General features: G+C 36.5%; 1 protein-coding gene across 4 annotated transcripts in view; it reads left to right on the top strand.

Annotated features, from left to right (window-relative positions):
• Positions 1-19786, top strand: part of CADM2 (cell adhesion molecule 2) — a 677296-nt gene that overhangs the window by 610523 nt on the left and 46987 nt on the right. For all 4 annotated transcript variants that reach the window (XM_049825025.1, XM_049825026.1, XM_049825024.1 and 1 more), the window contains one exon: positions 2924-3102. In XM_049825025.1, coding sequence (XP_049680982.1) covers positions 2924-3102 — 179 coding nt within the window. The remainder of the gene's footprint in view (positions 1-2923; positions 3103-19786) is intronic.

The following is a 19786-nucleotide window of genomic DNA, read 5'->3' as shown; positions in this document are numbered from 1 at the left end:
TGGGTTGACAGACAGTATAAGGAGATTCAGAAAGATATTAGAGACATCCATAGGCAACGTGTCTAAATACTAAGAAGATACAAAAGAGAACAAGAGATGTGCCCTCCAACATCCCCCATAGAATGATTGTGGATGCTGGCAGACTACAGGGGACATGGACCACAGAAAATGGCCACACTCACATGCTTTCCTTAAACAGCTGCTCCCCTTATCACTGACCACAGCAGCATGCTGGCCTGGGAGCATGTCTCAAGTTCTTAGCTCAATTCTGCCTACCTAATGAATTGTTTAGACCAGAGTGTCTCAAAGCTTCCCAGCAGTGCAGGCAAAATTTAATTTTGTGGCTGTGACAGAATTGCTGCTTTAGGCACCATCTTCCCTGAGAGTGGTGAGATGGAGTGAGAGCTGTGCCTGGCCACCGTGGTGTGCTGACTGTGGGCCAGCTGCCCAGGAATTACTCTGCTGCTGCCACTAAGCCAGCCCAGGACGGCTTAATATTAACTGTTAATTAGCAGCTTCCCCCACACCCAGAGTATGTAGATCTGCCTCTCTCTAAGTTGCAGTCTCTCTGCCACCATCATTTTGCAACCATAGCTAAGCACTCTGTATAAGACTTGAGTTGGTATATTACGATGTGACAAAGTGCCCTGAATAATTTAGTTCTAAGGCTCCATTTCATACTTATTTGTTATCCTATGGGTTTTCCCCTAGGGATGTGCCATCTAATTTCAATTTAAAACATAAGTTCTGTAAATTACCACTGCACAGAAGTTGCCTTAACATGCCATTTATGAAGGTAATGGTGCACATTGTAGCAGAAGTGTTTCAGTTTCCACTCCTGGGATTACAGATTCACAGGAAGCTGGTAAATGGGGAACAATGAGGAGTTTGCTAGAAAATGGAACAAATCCACCTTAACATATCAAAGCAAATCGCACCTTAATATTGTGAACTCTGTAAGGCAATGTTTCTGCAACAGCATGGACATATAGATTCCCTGCCCAAATTAAGCAGAAAGAAAGCATGTATATTGTGTGTTGTGTATTTAGATACCAGTTCCTGAAAGTGCACTTAGGAAGAGGGTTAAGACATATTTATGGTAAGGTATAAATAAGGCCCATTACACCGACAGTTCTTAATCCTTTGTTTAAAATTATGTGAATCTTGTTTTCTTCCCTGAGTATTATGATTTTCTAAAAAAATAATAACTTCAGAGAAGAGCCAGTCTAGGTAACAAGTTCAACAACAATTTAACAAGGTTTCATCCAAATATTACTAAAATACGTAGAAATCTGTTATTTTTGAAGAGAAACATAAGTTATAGTATTTTTACTTTAAAAAGTAATATAAATTATGTAGCAGTAAGTTCACTTCAGAAAAATTCACTTTGTTTACATCTCTTGCCTAACTTAAAAGAAAATCATGTCATTGCAGTCATTAGAACTATTTTTCTGTGCGTGATGCCACATTTTGACAAAATGTCTCTCTTTAGGTATTTAGGTTTAATTCTTAACACTTATTATATTTAATAGGCTCTAAATACCTGCTTAAATTAATGAAATTAAGTATTTCTTGAGTAAGAGTAGCAAATAATTTGCCATCTCCTGATCTTATAACAGCTTTTTATGTTTTGTCTTATTACTTAGTCATACAACTGTGTACTTCAAGAGGAAAATATAGTGTACTATTCTCATACCAAATAAATGTGCAAATCTAGAACTGCTTATAACTGAAATTACTAAAGTTGTGTACCCAAAAGAAAGGGATTGCTGTTTGGGTTATAGTGTACAAAGCTACCAGATACAAGTAACATAGCAGTGAATCACTGGGCTGTATGTATCTTGCTTTAGTGACTAGTATCCAAGGACCTGAGATGCTCTGTTTATGAGATAGTCAAGATTCAGTAAGCCAGCCTTTCATTCCCAGTCGCAGACCTGTCTTTTTGGTGATATCTCTCCTGTAAATTTGAAAGTAGATCTTGTTATGTGTAAGTAAATACTGCATACCGATAATAAATACATCCTGCTGTCTGTTAGGCAAATCTCATGAACTGTGGAGTTTCTTGAGAGTCTTTATGAGTTAGGTATTGCCAGTGGGAAGGTATATGTGAATCTGCAAGATGGTCAGTTCCCTTCTCTGATGTGCCCTTAGCTTGCCTAGGGGGTTATTGCTGTCAGTGCTTTGCCTTTGGCTGGTTTGATGCGAATTCATGAGTCACAAGAGGAAAGGTTTCACAAAAGAAGGAAATCCACGATTTTAAGTCAAATCTTATATTGCTTGTGATAACATGCGTAACAAGCAATTATTTGAGGGAAGGTTGCAGAAAGGGTGGAAAAAGGGATGGGCTGTGACACAATGCAGCAACAGAAACAAATATAGATTTTGCGTAAGATGTGCCACTTTGAGACTGTTATGCCTGGTTCAGGAAAAACACTCAGCGCATGCAAGTACACTTGTGAATGTGAATGGCCTAAATAATTTTAGAATCCATTCACAAACCACTTATATCTACCTCAGCCTGCTTGCACGATTTCTGATGCCTGTCAGCCACACGAGACCATATTGCTCATCACACAAACAGAAAGCTGTTTTTATTTAGCTTGCCAAGCATCTTGCTGTTCTGTGGGCCCTGAAACCGTGCGAGAACTATTTTTTAATTTAGGAGAGATCTTGGCCTATTCCAGTACCATTCTGTTTCCATTTCTGTTTCTGTTCTTTTCCCTGCTTGTTCTTTCACTTTCTTTAGTAGTTCCCATGCAGGGTGGTGAGGTTGTAATAGTGACAGTTCATTATATCCAGTAACTTAAATGATCATTGAATATTCGATAGCAGGTTACTAAGTTTCTGATGCTAGTGTTTCTGATGTGTGTTGCATGTACATGCTTCATGTATCTGATTAAATGCATTGCTTTGGATCCAACAGACCAGAACCAGTACTGTGGACAAAGGACGGTGGAGAACTACCAGATCCAGAGAGAATGGTTGTTAACGGCAGAGTCCTCAGCATCAGTTTCCTAAACAAAACAGACAATGGCACATACCGATGTGAAGCAAAAAATCCTATTGGCCGAAACAGCACAGAATATGTCCTGATAGTACATGGTGAGTGTGTTCTTGTTAGTTTTTTGGTGCATGTTATGCATATGTAGCATTTCAAGAAAATACAATTAGTTGCTTATGATCATTACCAAAAGAATAGCAAAAAAAAGCTGGAAGTATAAATGCACTTTAATTGATGCTATCATCTAGTTGTGGGGGGTGTGTTTACTTCCTTTTATTGGCATGCCTCTCTTTATACAGTTTAAACAAAATATATTCACTTATGTTGTGAACTTTTTGCAAAGTAAGCACCTTTAAAAATGTTTTGCAGTATGTTGGTACTGTTTTATAAATACTTGCATCAGGCACACGCTGTTCAGATAAGGCTGGTTACAAATGAATATATGAAGTGAAATATTGAAATACCAGAAAGATGGGTGCTTGAGTTTTTTTGTTTAGGTTTTTTTATAGACTACCAAAGACAGGACATCAGATACTTTTCTTAATACAAGTTATAGCCTGCTACTGAGAAAATTCAGCTTATACAAGTTAGCTGATCATCACCTGGCCTATCGTTACAGTCGATACTCAAAGATATGTCATGTTCTAAATTCATGATACTGCTAATAAAATCAAAAAAATAGGAATGTTCACATTGAATAACAGTTGATTTGTTTTCCTTAATTAATTAGGCAACAATGTATGTCACATGAAAAGAATAGCTGGCTTTTACATTGATCATGAAATAGATGGATATAACTCAGGTACAGGAGAAACTATAATAAAAAGTTAGCATTTGCCTTTAATACAGTTTTGCAATATGGATCTAGCGGTGTCAAAACATAATGTTCTCTTATCACTGATATGTATGTGATAATTCCTGGGAGATTATGAGTTCTGTGATTTGAATTTTAACCTAAGTGCATATAGAGGTGAAAGCTCCACTGTAGTTCATGACAGTACTTTTTCCTCTAGTTTTTTTAAAAAATGCAACTTCTTATAACTATGACTAAATGAAATGAAACAATCTGATACAAATCATAGTCTGTAAATAGACATGTGAACTATATAGACTTTAATTGCTCATGATAAATTTGGGTATAACAAATATACATTTCTTTGGTGTTTGTAAGGTCTGAAAAACATTTTCACTAAAGGTTTAACCTTTAGGTATTTGGCAGAAAACTTCTAATAAGTGCTACTTTCAGCCTTCAGTAACGAGCTATTTTTTGGCACTGTTGATAAAATGTCATTTATCAAAAGAATCACTTAGATTACTTTTCATTTTTCTTAAAGTTCACTATTAGTTTATGTAGGATTAGTGGCACAAGTAAGGAGGAGGTCTTTGCATGAGGAACACAGAGCCTGTGCTGCTGCGTGAGTATTTCTGTATTAAAGACAAACCAAAAAACTAAACCCTCTAACCTCTACTTACATTGATTCCTACAAGAAAAGAAAAAGGAAAAATGTCTTATACATCCCAGAGGTGGTGGTGTATTGGTTGTTGGCTGCAGGCACAAGTGCACTGCCTTTGATAAGGTGATGGCTCCTGTGCTTACCAAATGTTGAAACTTCTGTCTTTTCTGTTTTCTGCCCAATTTATTTATGTTATAATTACTGAAAACATGGCCTTTTATAATGGTAGATTTTTCCATCAGTGGTGACTTTGCAATATACCTCTATCAAAGATTATTTCACAGTCTCCTGTGTGTCTTTCGCACAGTGGCATGCCCCCTGTTGATCTGATTATCTTGCAACACCTTCATGTCAGTCTGTAAAATCATTCATTATCAGGAAGGCATTCTGTTATGTTTGGCAGCACATTAGGCATGTTATCAGGTTTAGCTTGCACATTGCTGACCTTTTCTGTTATGAGTACCAGAGTCTTCCTAATTGCATTTCTGCAATTCCAGTGTTAGAACCCAAGAAGGTAAACGTCGGTTGGTTCCTAGGTCTCTGAAACAATGAGAATAGTGTGACAGAGTATGTGATGATGTTTAGTGCTTAGCAACTTACTGCATTTCAGAGTTGTTAAGTTTAAGTACAGAAAAGACTGACACAATTATTTTATCAAGTGTAGCACAATCAGTTGTATAGATCAATTTAAGCAGTGTCTTACTCCTTCTTTAGCTCATTACATTCATGAATGTCTCTAGTGAAACATAAGCCTCCCAAAATTATACAATATTCTCTCTTTCTCTCTCCCTCTCTCTGGGGGCTAGCAAACCTACTTTTTATCATTTTCTGAAATGCATTCTTCCACTTAATAGAGGATGTATTTTTTTTTTTTCTATATCTTCCTAAATATATCTGGGAACATCCTTTGATTTCTCATCCCTTCCCCTGTGCCTAATGTGTTCACGTAATTTTTTGACCTACTCCTTTGTTAGAGCTGATTTATCATGTAAGTATGCTTTCTTACCTTGAATGTTAGGTTTCTGATACAAGTACATGCCAGATTTAACATAAGGGGAGGTACATTCAGAAAGATGCAGGAGAGGAGAGGGAAGGAATCCGCATGAGGAGAGAATCTCTTCACAAGAGATTCTTTTAAATTGCAGGTCAAGGAAGTAAGGTCTAGGTAAAATGACCTACCAGATCTGTAAGGAGTAAGGCATAAGTGCCCTGAGTGCTAGCAGCCACTGCCTTAATGGAGCATCTGGAAGTCCAGCTCCACAGTTGTTAAACAACTAGTAGTTTTTCTAGGAACCTCTCGAGCCCAGAGGAGTTGCAGTGATGGAGAGAAAGAATGGTAATCACATGCCCAGGTTTAGATAGATACTACGGCTGATTGAGTTTTTCCAGGTGAGCTTGTGTAAGAAGGCAGAGGACATCAATGGAAGGTGTCCTCTGCAGAGGCAGGAGCGTGTAACCTGATTCACAGCTTTGCTTTTCTTATCCATACTGTGATTTCCTCTACGTTTTTCCTTTTTTCACTTCTACTTCAACAGATTTTCTGGCTTTCTCTTTATTAACGTTGCAAAAGTTTCATCTGGCTTCTAGCCCTTTTTTCCTCTATGAAATCCCCTCTCAGTGGGACTCAATCTACTAATTCTCTCAATTTCTGAAGTTATCTTCCTAACTCAGAGGTGATTTAGACAGGTTTAGCGTAGAGACAAGCTTGCCTAAAAATGGAAGGTATAGTTTATCATAATTAGAGATTAAGGGTAAGCAAAGTATTTACAAATATTAATTATACAAACCAAGCAAAAAGTGTCTCATGCCTTTAACCAGACCAACCTAGACACAAAATTGTACAGGAAAGTAGTAGGTTTTCCACTGTAAATGATGATGAGGTAATACTGTTTTGATGTTTAGTGATGGCAGTGGAAATAAATATTGCTATAAGCAGATGAATGGCAGTCTGTCTAATATAATTATGATCTGATAACATAAAAAGTCTTTTTAGATTTGTACTATAATTAAAGAAATCAGACTTCAGAGAAATTGAATATATTTGAATCAGATAAAAGGCATGGGCTGTTAAATATGCTCATGCTGCTTTGCTGAATCAATACGGCTGCTACTTTAATTTTTCTTAACTTTTATTATTAATAATAAATGTCAAGAAAACACTTCATGAAGTAGGAAGGTGGGCACAAAGTCAGAGTTTATAGGCAGCAGTACAAAGGCAAGACGTAGTTTGCTCAAACATTTGTCTCATGCAGTAACAAAGGCACAAGCTTTAATGCCTGTAGCTGTTGTCATTTCTGTATTCTAATTGGTGAGCTTAGGTCTTTAGAAGTGCACATTCTGGCTAGACATATTACACCTTTTCTTTGGTAATGGGCCCCAGGCAATTTTCACTCTCTTCCAATTTATTAAGAATTTTTATATACTGTTGCCCAAATACTAGTCATTAATCATCAGTAAACAGAGCTAACTGTCGAACTTATGATGCTCAACCCAAAAACATAGATTCTAATTGCAAAACTTAGGTAATAACTGCATTGATTTAGCTGGAGTTGAGGAAGGAGGTGGTCCATCATAATCAAACTGAAGACACAGTTGTTATGTATGTAGCAGTAGTTCATAACCTCTGGATGTCACTGCTGAAGACTTAGTTCAACATCACATTGAGTAGGTGACAGAAGTCCACGTCATTGGGAAATCTTAATGGAATCAGCAACATTTGATAATTTGCAGACCTATTTGAAATAAAGTACATTGGTGAAATATCCTGATTGCCAATCTAAAGACAAATATTCAATTAATTGAAATATTCAGCTCTATAATGTGTTGTGTACCAATTATCTGTCAAAGCAATACGGAAATTAACATTAATCAGCAGCTGTGGGTGGTCAAAGTGGTTCTTACTGCCACAATTATACATACAGCAGAAAGTGATTGAGCCAGTAAGTCAGCACCTCTGGAGAATAAAAAGTGGCATAACATATTCCTTTGACTTCAGCCTCTCAATTATGTTGTATTTTTTTCTTGGGCAAGCTATTTTTTGCAAATAAAGGCAACTGAAAGACCAAGTTACATCCTTGTTAATATTTTGAAAGGTACTTTCAAACAGAAGATCTCCTACCATGTGTAGGTAAGAGCAAAGGTCCCACTGCACCTTTCCTTTGAACTATAATGTATCTTCCACCTGCTTGGCCAGTGCCATTTCAAAACATTTATCATCTTAGGTTTACAATAACCTGTGGCAACAAGTTTCTGAATTGAATTATGTGCTTTGAGGGAAAAGTATTCTCTTCTGTTTGTTTAAGCCTGCTGCTTGATCTCTTCACTTCCCAACTTTCCGATCTGTTTGGCCTCTTTTGCTGTTTGTGCTGTAAGTATGCAGTTAAAATCACTTTTATTTTCATGCTGCTTCCCTTCAACAGATTTTCAAATATTTCCACCTCTCTCTCAATTTCTCACTAATGATGATCTTAGGCTCTGCATTTCCTGGATTCCTGTCCCTTTTATCTACTGTCCTTCTTTCACAGTATCTTTTTCACCTTTTTCTTCATTTTTGGTCTAGTAGTAAATCTCTGTGATTGACTGTTTTCCATATCTGAAACAGCACTATGCCAAACTTGCACAAAACACCTTAGTTTTATTAACTCATGCCTCCAAATAGATTTATAGAGATTCACCTTCTGTAGCCACCCCATAATTCCAGCACCATGCACTTTTACTTCTATGCAAGTTTCTTTTTAAATTAGTAGAAACTCTGGAATCCAAAACACATCGGAAATGAGACAAACTCCATTGCCTTTATCTGGTTTAGATTCCTTTATCTTTGTCTGTTCATTTGCCCACTATCACATTTTTTATTAGGTTTCATTTCTGTTGTGATGTTCTCATAGGGGCCCCTCTCCTTCCTTTATTTCTGTAACTCACTTGTGCACATCTCATTCTATGAAAGTAAAAACTGAGTAGAACCATAATTTGAAATAAAACTGAGGAGGTGAGATTTTTTTCTGTTTTCTTTGAAAACTGAGCTTATTGGATAGGTAATACATCTCCTGGTTTGCAATATTTTCACTACAGGCCTCTGATAAATCTTGTGCACTCTGTTTGGACAACTTATCCTCATAAAAATCTGTCAAAAAACACATTAAAAATATTCACTGAAGGGGGGGTAGGAAAGAAAGGAAGCAGAATCCATGTGGAGCAGCACTTTCATCAGTAATCTAGTTGCCCTCTATTTTGTTGTTAAGACCCTGGACATTGAGGTAGCTGGACAATTCTAAAGTTTCCTTCTTTATAGTTCCTGAGTTGAAATGTCTCATTTACAGACATGTCTCAGAGAAAAGGCTTTCTTTGCCTATGGGAAAATCCTACCCTTTTGAGTGAACAAAGCTTGGACTTTGCAAAAAGAGAATTGAGCAGACCTGTGACGTAATGGAACAATAATAATATGTACAGCTACAATAGAGGGTGTTTTTAGTAAAAAAAACCCACAACCTTGCCCTTACAGCAATCAAGGCATATCAAGAATATGAGGCTCAGAAGATTGCTTAGGATTTCATTTGAAATTCAGTGCATGTGAATACCTATGCTTTTCAGTTTTGAGGGGTTTTTTTATATTTTTTATATCTGTGTTTGAATTAAAAGGAAGAGGGTGTCTCAGTTTTGAGTCCTTAAAACAGAGGTGAAATGTCTCTCCTATTCCCATCTTATAAAAGTAAAAATAACTTTAAAAAGTACAGTAGACAACTCACAGGCAGAGGAGCCTGAGCTTTCAGCTGAAAAATAAATAAATAAATAAAAGAATGCTCTTGAAGACTTTCTCCTTCTCAAAAGCCTTCCTTCCCCCAAAACCATCTCTTTTTTTCTTTTTCTCCTTTCCCCTTCCCCACTATACATGCATGCATACACACACACACAAAACCAAACAGAGATCTAGTAACTTATCCTGGAAGAGATCTTTTTTTTTTTTACATCTTCATATCTTTTGAAATCCACAGCAGCTGGATGGTTTTCTTGCAAAAGCTGAGGTGGGCAGAAGTGAGGTTTCACTGTGGCAGGCCTGAGAAAGTAACTCATTATAACCCTATGTTAAAGGTAGCATTATAAACACACAGAGAATTTCATTCAAGTGTTATTCTGCAAAGCATAGCCCTTCCAATTGTGTTGAAATATTTTGATTTTCCATCTACATTAACGTGCTGAAGTGACGTTAAGGTATTAAATCTTTATCATAATATTAAAGTTAACTTCTCCAGAGGACTCTCAGTTATGCTAAAAGAGATGGCCCAGACCTTACAGCACAATGCAGATGGATGCTGCACAGATGAATTAAGAAATTGTTGTGTAATATAACTTTTCGTATTGGACTAAAGAAGAACAATGTTTAATTGACATTTTCTGGTATGAGAAGTCTGTCAAGAAACTTATGGTGGAATTGTTGGCTTAATTTTATGGATGAATTGTCCAGCTATTATCCCTGCACACTGGCAAGGCAGCTAGTTTGAAATTGCTTTTTGTTGATAAATACCTGAATGGTAGAGTCTACAGTTGAGATGTGTGAACTGATATTTCTTCATTTATAGTGACTTTAGAAAAATAAGATAATTTTTTTTTTTTTCCAGATAAACACAAAATTATTTTGGAAAGGTCAAGAAAATAACATTCTAAACCACAGTAACTCTTTTGGGAATCTGTTTGACACGTCTACATTTTTATATTAAAAATTACATTAAAATTTACATTAAAATACTGGTTTTGATAATAGAAAACTTTTTAAAAAGTAATTTTGTTAGATGACATATGGAAGATTTTAAGTATTTTTTTTCCATAGTGGAGTACTCATTGAAATTATTGAATTAATAGTATTTTGGTTGAATTAAATCTGAGTTTGTCCTGGCTTTATTTTTTTATTATTTTTTTTCTCTCCTGGTGGATGCAGCAAATCTTTCTCCAGGTCCAACGTTTAACACGTATTCTAACGTGTATTTCATTCCTATCTGAATAGAATTTGTTCTTATTCTAAAAACCTGTAGCTTTAGGTAATGTCTTTAATAACACAGAACACTTGAAAATATTTCATTTTCTATGTACATATATAATTGGCTAATGTGATAATTCTTGATTTGGATTCCCTATGTGATTTCTGAAAAGGAAAAGATTGAATGTTAGTTTTGATTTATAATGAGTTCTTTTCTCCATGCACAATAATTGCATAAAGTTAATATTTTTGATGCTTGTATATGGGTACAGCATCTACAATAAAGTTATCTTGAACTAGATATACTAGATACATTGCTGTTGCTCTTTTGAAAAGAACTGTTTTAACTGATCTTAAGTGACGTGTATTTCTAAAAATAGTGCTGTTGAGTTTATTATCACTGATTTGCTGTAGTAGCACAGCTTGCTCTCTAGTTATTCTGGACTTCAAGCTTTGCTATTGCTTATACTGCTAACATTCTTGAACTTTACTTCAATTGAGCTTTTCTGTCGGAGGGGTCAGAATGTAAAATTACCATGTCTATGAACATCATATGCAATCTTTATGAAGAAAATATAACTGTTAAGAGAATATTTCACTGGAGACTGATGACAAAGTTTTAGTCTAAGAGTTCCTAATGATCTTCTGTTTCCATCTAGATCTTTTATTATTCACCAAAATCAAACCATAAAGAAATTATTAAAGTGACCTAGTAATTTTCTAAATTGAAATCTTTCCTGCACCATTAGGTGCTACGTGAAATGCAGATAAGGGTGTCCTGTCTCTATCTTTCTCATATGGTGCTTCTGTAACTTACCTTTCTTTTGAAACTAGGTTGCTCAGTTTTTCACTCAATTCAAGAAAGGAAAATGATATGCTATGCAGTGATATTGCTTAAAATGTCAACTGGTGATGCTAGCCTGGTGATCAGTACCATGTTCTGTTCCAGCTGAGATTACAAACCTTGGGAAGGTAGCACAAGTCATTGGTTCTGAGCAAATGGAGATAGATATAAATGCTTTGGGGAGATTGCAAACAGCATCCTGAGTCTGAGAGGGGTAGGGCAAGCTTCTGTAAAAATTACACATTTTTCTTAGAGAGCTTTGAGAAGTTCCATATCTAAGGTCTCTGATCACACATGATGATGAGCATAGAGACTCAGAGAGAAGTAGACACTTAGAAATTAGCTCATCTCAAACCATTAATATTTCTAACCCATAATTTGATGTTAATAATTGTTAGTTCTGATTATTCTATTTTTGCTATTTGTAATTTTAATGATTAATGACTTGTGAACTTTTTCTGGATTTTATCTTGGCCTGCATTTGTATATTGTATAAAGGAAAAAATATTCAATAAAATATTTCTTACAGTATTCTATTAGTATTTTACTTACAGCAAATAAGGTTTTATTCCCCCTTTGTTTTCAGTATTCTTCCAACCAAAACCCAGATCAAACTGACAAAAATTTGAAATTTCTCTGAACAAAATTTAAAAATCTTCCTAACGTCTTTCCTCAGCATAGGTTCAGTCTAAATTTGTGGTGGGACCCAAAGTGTCTTTAGCCCCTCCTCCAGAAGGAAAACCTTTAAGCTGCAATCACAAACTATTTTTTCTAGCTCTTACTGCTTGAATTCTTGACACAATATAACAAAATTCTCTTTACTTTGTAATTAAAGTAAAATTTGTTTTGCTAAATCATATCATAACCTTTCTGCATTGGATCTTCCTGTCTTGCTATGTCTTCCTGTGAATCACTTTGGCTTTGTCTCAAGGATTCAGAACTATTTTGAGAGCTTTCAAGAAAGCTCATTGCATTGATCTTTCTGTATGATTCCCATGGAAAGGGGAAGACATAGCAAAAGCTAGCCAGGAGGATATTAAAGGTATATCTCAAAACCATTCTCAAGTTGCAGGGAGAAAAAAAAGAACCCAACAAACCAAAACACAAAAACCATTGCTAGCAATTAAGCCTATGTGTCTACCAAAGTTGATAAAGTTGGTTGGAATGGCCAGTGCCATATGGGGATCTCCCACAACACCCTGATTTCTTTCACAAGGCTGTGGTTCCCTCACTAGCACTAAGGAAGCTCTAACCCCTTTTGAAGAAACTTACCTGGCAGGTGCCTGTGAACAGGTGTCCAGATATCTGCTACGACAGATAGAGTTCATGTCATTCTGTAAGGTGATGTGTCATTTGTTAGAAGAGTGGTTCAAACAATTTTTAGTCAGGATTACTTTTCTTTTGTTAGAAGGCCTGAAGACAGAAGAATTAAAGTTTTCATTTCTTTTTTCTTTATCTTCTTGATACTCAGACATGCATTTCCTTTACCTTTCCTTCACTGGTATCCACACAGTTTGTTTACTCCCCAGATACTCACTTCAAGAAAAAAATTGCTTTTGCTTGGTAACCTCATGCCTGAGCAGGGTATATCTTTCAGCTGAAACTACCCATATTAATCCTCATGGCAAGTGAAGAAAAAAACGAACCAAAGGAGAGGAGGAAGGACAGAAAAAAAGTTTGACAGGGTAAAACTGTAGGAGTGGGTGAAGTGTTTTATTCTTTAGATATCGCTGTGGGTCATTGCACTAGTGGATTTGTTTTTCCCTCTGTGGTTTCTGTGTTTTATATTTTCTGCAGGTTTCCTAATCCTTGATTGGTAGGAGGCAGGGAGGAGTTGAAGGAGGCTGACATGTTGAAGTGCTAGTTTGCTGCTTGATTGAGGAGAGCTCTGGATGGCTTTCATCATTCACAAGCAGGAACTAAAATCTCTTTGCACTGCTTTGTATAACATTCTGTTTAAAATAAATTAGCAGATATGACCAAGCATTCTTTATAACAAATACTGCGATATTCCCTTGGTGAACTGTCCTGTTTGGTGGCTTAGTAGTTAAGGTACCAAATGTCTGCCTCTCTGAAGGGAAACCAGATAATTTTAATAAAATTAAGTCTTGACTATATTGCATGTGTCCCACCATTCATAGCACTGTGTTATACAAAGCCAAAGAGTCATGGGGGCAATTCAACTACATGTATAGGACTCATTTGAGAAAAAAAAAAAAAAAAAAAAAAAGACGACAGCTAGAAAGATAGGGTCTTGTTTACTCAGGTAATGTATTATGGTGATAAAAATGTGATAATTAAGTGTATTAGTCAAAGACAGTGCAAATAAGTGCAATAAGCTATGTTTTAGGTTGCAAAGATGCCATTAACTTGCTCAAGGTGATTTTCAATGCGATACAGCTATCCCACTGTGATAAAGTATTTCAGATTAGTGTTGGACCCCTTTGAGTTTATTTTGAAATAAAGTAATTTAACATAAATAACATTCTATGTTATCTCTTTTTACTAACCTTAAAATTATTGCAGTGAGTTTTGAGTTGTTTGAGCAATTTCAGTGATTTGTCCTGAATTTCTCAAAGAAATGAAAGTAGCAACCATAATAAAAGAGATCAGCAATCTGTTTAGCTCCATTTAGTTTCAACACTTGTATCCTTAATAGGGAAATTTTTTACATTTTTTGCACAGAAAGAGTGAAGTGTCATTCTGAGAAAGCTGTCATCTTTGCTGAAGGCTGCTGGTGTCTGAATTTGTATTGTACATTAGCTTTTCCTTATAGGTTTTCAAGGGCCAGCTGCTGGTACTTTATTTCATTTAATTTTGAATACTCCTATTTTATGGCTTGGACAAACAAGGAAATATGACTTGTCTGTTTACTTAAAAAGAATAAAAATGAACATCACAGCCTTAATGTGATTTTTAAGTAGTGGCAATGGGCCTAGGACACTGTATTAATAATGATAGAATGCTGCACTTCTGAGGCAAATCGTGCTGGCTTTATTCATGCAAGATGTTTGGTGGCTTTTGAGGTAACGTTTTGTCTTGAATGCAGTGAAATTGGCACTTCAGGTATAAGGACAACTGCTTTTTTAAATACAATTTTAAGATATTTTGTTTTCTTCTGTGTTTTTGATTGGTTTGTTTTTTTAGTAGAGGATTAAAATGGGACTCAGGAGATCTGTTCTGAACTCCCCTGTCAGGTTCAGAAGTATGTAAAATATAAGACATTCCGCTTAATTCTTCTGTGTTCATTTCCCCAGTAGTGAAATAGGACTAATGCTACCTCCTTTTCCCTAACATTTGGTCTGTACTGTCTAAATAACGATCTTAAAAAACCTCAAGACAGAAATCCATTCTTTACTGCATATATATTTGTTAATGTAAAGTTGTGAACAAAATCAAGACATGTGTAGATAGCTTTTTATAAATAAAGCTACTTCATTTGAGGCTGCAGTCTCAAACAGTGCTCTAAAACTTTACCTTTTTATTTAAAATGCTGAAGTACAAAAATCTTTTTCTTAGGCTATTGCATGCTCTGCAAATTTTACTTAATTTCTTTCAGGCAAGTTGCATAAGCTTCAGTGATTTGCTCAGTGCAGTATTTGTAACTACTTTAATTAGAAAGATGGGCTTTTATACAAGATAGAATGACTTGCTTAAAATAATAGGCTTTATTAGTATTACTACTATTAAATGGGAAAGGACTTTTTTTTAACTATTGACAAAACTTACAGTAACTTTGGGAAAAAATAGGCCTTACAGTATAGTTTTGGAGTAATTTGAAGTACATATTGAACATGGAAGATTAATCTTTCTGTTGAATACTTGTTTTGATTTGTCCTTAGAGGTACATCGTGCAGTAATAACCATTAATAAAGTAAAACTTAGAGCACTTGAAAACAGATTCTTCAGTATTCAAGAATTTGCCTACTTGAGAATTTAGATTTTCCTTGTACTAAGATAACCTTCAATATCTAATAGTCAGGTCAAGTTTATCCAGTCTTATCAAATTTATCCTTCTAAGTTCTCTGTGTATCATCTGTTTTTAGCACAATTAGAAATTAAGAAATAATGCATTACAACCTATTTGTTTTCTACAGTACAAATGTTGCAATTCATATAGTCTGCCCCACCAAAACTGAACGGCAATAGGTAAATGTATTGTGAGATACTACATTCTGTCAACTTTTATTCTTCTACTTCACTGAGAGCAAGAATGGTGAGCTTTTGAAATGGCTAGACTGGTGACAAACAATGAGTCTGATGGACAATGGAATTGGAGCGTGTCCCAGCATCTCAGAGCCTTCATTGCAAACTTCTCTTTCTGTTTCAAGGGAGCTGTAGCTAGAGTGCATTTGCTGATCACAAATTCAGTGGAGTGGTGTAGGGAGCAAAATGATCCCTAAAGTAAGCACTGAGGTCTTCAAAAGTCAAACCCTACATTTTGAAAGTTATCAGCCGCTAGTGCAATACTTAAATGTTCATGCTAGATGCTTTCCTGTGAAATGCTTGATTCAGGTTTTCTGTGCTCCCTGTGCGCAACTCCACCAACTATGTGTGCAACAGACTACTCTAGTCTCCAGGTGACAAAGCCGTATTTGTGGCAACATCTGTGCTGTGGAAAAAGGTCATGTTTTTCCAGCCAGGAAAAAAGAAGAAAACAAAAAATGCCTTTTTTGTGTGTGTTTACTGCTACACCTTGAATTTTAGCAAGTACTCATGAGCATTATAAAATGCATAGACCTGACTGTGCAACCAAACTATGTTTAATCAAACTTTAATGAGCTGTCCCACATCTTCTAACATTTAGCATCTACATGCCCATGAAATGTCTTAGAATCATGGGACTATGTGAATTTATTTTCTTTTCTTTCTAAGCTGCCTAGCCATTTTAGCCCAGCTGTATGTCTTGCATTATGAACTCATCCACCGGAAGTCTTTAATGGTTTCAATTAGGGATCTAGATCCACATGGAGCTTTTGTTAAAAGGGTTTGGATATTTTTTAATGACATCTGATTTGCTAGCAAAAATGTCAAGCACATAATTGCCATTTCAGAGTTTCATAAATCTGAATCAATTAGTAAAAAGAACCCCTTGACCTCGAGTCCGTGAGCCTTCATGATCATTCAGTCTAAGTGCTAAGGAGCCATTGGCACATGATATTCAAGCCCACTGATCCTTTTGTTCAATCCCTTTTTCTCAGAGCAAGGCTAAATGCAGCTCCCTTTGAATTTAAAACCTTGCTAAATTATTTAGTATTACATACCACAGGCTGATTAAATTTTGCACGGAGTAGTGAGATTGTTTCCCAGGTAAGTCATCACTCAGTTCAGTTTACCACTTAAAATTTCTTTCATTCTCAGTCAAAATACAGCAAGGGCCATCCATCATTATCACTTTGTCCTTTAATTTTTCTGTCAGCCTTTGTCAAGCTTGAAACAAAAGCCTTTACATTTTTATCAACTGCAGCTATTGTCTGAATTGTGCTCAGTCATTTCAGAATATCGGTTGTGTTTTTACCAAACAAGTCAAATATTTTCAATAGGTCAGATCTATCTTTCACGTAAGCCTGCTAAACCAAACAGAACCATTTCTCATTTCTTTGGAAATGGAGAGTAAAAATGCTTAGGGCCAAATCGACAGTGAGAGTAAATTGTCCAGGCTCCCTGCACTTAAGTGGATGAATGTCTTCTGCCTTAGTAAGAAGAACGCAGCATCAATTCAAGGAAGAAGGAGAGTTGAACAGGAAATTTTGATCAGGCAGAGCCTGGCAGTGTTTTGAGCTGATCTTGTACAACACTATTCTGCCACTCATAAACAGACGACATCTGTGCCTCTGCTAAAGAGCAGCCTCCAGACCAAGCCAAGCGTTGCAAGCTCTTCCTTTTTCCACTGTCCACTCGCAATCAGCCATCAGATTACCTCCTGTCTGCCTTCACCTTGCCAGTGCTTGTCTAGCTTGATGGCATGCTAACAGACAGTAGTGGCCATGAAGAACGCCTTTCTAAAACCTTCCCCATACTTCTCTCCGCATCCACTGAACTGTGACATTACATCAGGTCCTCACTGAAAAGAGAGTTCTTAGCTGAGCATTTGCTGCTTAGCTCAAACCACTCTGTGCCACTAGACAAGATTGGAAGCCCGTCTGTTTCACTGAAAATCCAGATCAGGTCTTACCTGTATAACCTGTGGGAATATAAGTGAAAAAGAGTTGGGACTGCAGACAGTAACTCCCCTTGGCATGAAGCCTAACCCCTCTTCTATTTCCAACAACTTTTATGCAAACAATTAGTTCTCTGTGAATTGTTTGTATTTCAGAGGTAGCAAGGTGTTGAAGTGAATACCAGCTTAAATACATTATTGAATTTTTGACTGAGTATCTGTCTGTCAACAAACATTCATTTTAGGAGTGAGGTTTCAAAATTAATGGTGACAATTATTGCTTGACTTCTAGATCTCTGAGCATGGCTTTTCTATCTTCTCTGGCTCCCCATCTGCAAAATATAGCTATTTTCTGCTTCACAGGAGGCTAAGGATTAATACTTTAGTATTACTGAAATAGCGATCTGGTGCATTGATTTGGGTATGGCTACTTGAATTAAAAAGTTCTACTCTGCAAGGTCTCTTGGTTATAATCATCCACAGTATTTAGTGGCATGAGAGTCATAAACAAAAAATCGGTTTCAGCTGAATGTTGTCTATGACTAGATTCAGAAATTGCAAGGCCAGAAAATGGAATTAAGTTTCACTCCAACACAGGTTTCCTGGGCAGAAATCTGCATATCCATTCTGTTAAGATCCTTCTTGACAGAGAGCTCAGGAGGACAAATCGACATAGTCCATTTGATAGCATGTTTCTGAGCAGTTGCCAGCAGGGAGCTCCAGATAACATAACATGTGCCTTGCCAGTGGTATGAGATAGGTGTGCCCTGCAGTAAAAAAAAATGACCCAAAAGTCACAGGACTAGAAAGAGGTCAAATCGTAATTCCCTTTTCTGGCATGCAAATGAAATAGCACCACTCTTTTTACAATACAGTGATTCATATGCCTCAGACAGAAGCCGGTGCTGTTGAGTAGCAGTTTATACTTGTAGTCTGTCTGATTTTGGGAACTACCAAACACACTTACCTCCTACACCTACAATACATGATGAAAGAATGAGGGGCAGTGCACATTATTTCACTTTTTTCTGAAGTGCATATTCTGCGTTTTCTTATGCAAAAGCATTTTCAAGGCAAAGACAACTAAAGTTTTCATGAGAATCCATAAATCCAGAACTGATAAGGAGCCCTTCTATCAGACTCAGTAGGAATGGGGTGCCTGTACACCTAAGTCTTTTGAATGTGAGGCTCGGGTACTTTTCAGAATGCTAATCTATGGCTGGATTTGGGCTGTCCAAGTTAGGGTTTAAGGATGGGATATGGTCCAAGAGTTCCAAAATGTGTTGTCAGGAGAGCTGTGAGCTATTCTGTTATTTTACACATACATTCCTGTTGCACACTCTTATTAAAGAAGCAATTCTACTGGGCAGAGCCTCAAACCTAAGCCGGTCTGAACCTGTCATTTTTAGAGTCCAGACAGAGTTAGATTTCATTGCTTGGGCAATGCCATGCTCTTCAGGCTGCTGATTCCTGGTTGCTATCTTGTACTGGAGTCTTTGAGAGCAAGTAATTGTAATGCTGTGAGCAAAGCAGACCAACTGCAGTCATTTGCATGGTGAATATCACCTTACTCTGCTAAGAAAGAAACAAAGCTAATGCTATTGCTTGTATTTACGTTTCTTTTGAGAACATGTTTTTCTCTGAGGCTTCTGACAAGATGCCATTTTGATGTTTGGCATCAGAGTTTGTGACTTTGATTGGGAGACTAATTTCTGCACAAGTTTTCATAATTCTTGATCTGACCAGAAAAGACGAATCTATCACATCTGTATTAAAACACTGATATATTCTAGTTCTTGTTAACTGGTCTGTTTCCCAGGTAGCTTTTTTTTAAAAAATAAGAAATCTTGTTGGAAATACTTCAATCAGAAAAGAAACCACCAAGCAATGAACTTCTAAATTCACCAGTGACTCATTTAAGCTATTATGTGGTAGACATAGGTAGACAGTGTGTTCGCAGAATGGAAAGCACTGTCATAAAACCATAACTGTATTTGCCAGTTGCAGTTAACTTGCCATTGCAGTCTTAAGTAAATGGCATATTTAAGAAAGGTAATTAATGGAACCATAAGTCACACTAATTAGATTTTACGTAAAAGACTGATTTGTAAAGCTTTCCTAATAAACAAGGCTTTGCTCTCCTTATGAAGTAGGTGGGGTTTTTGTGTTTGATTTCATTTTTAGCACAGGGGAGGATTTTCCCTTTATGAGAAGCAATTGCATATATCAGTACATGTGACATGTATCTTTTTAACATGTTAATTTATTTCTAATGCTTGCTATACGCAGTTCTGTTTAATTATTGTGGTACTCACACTACAGGTAATGTTACCATTTTTCCTGGTTATTAATGTGG

Source organism: Accipiter gentilis, chromosome 21 (assembly GCF_929443795.1).
Source record: "Accipiter gentilis chromosome 21, bAccGen1.1, whole genome shotgun sequence".
NCBI lineage: Eukaryota > Metazoa > Chordata > Aves > Accipitriformes > Accipitridae > Astur > Astur gentilis.
The sequence above is the reverse complement of the archived record's forward strand: the minus strand, read 5'-3'. Positions and strand labels throughout refer to the sequence as shown.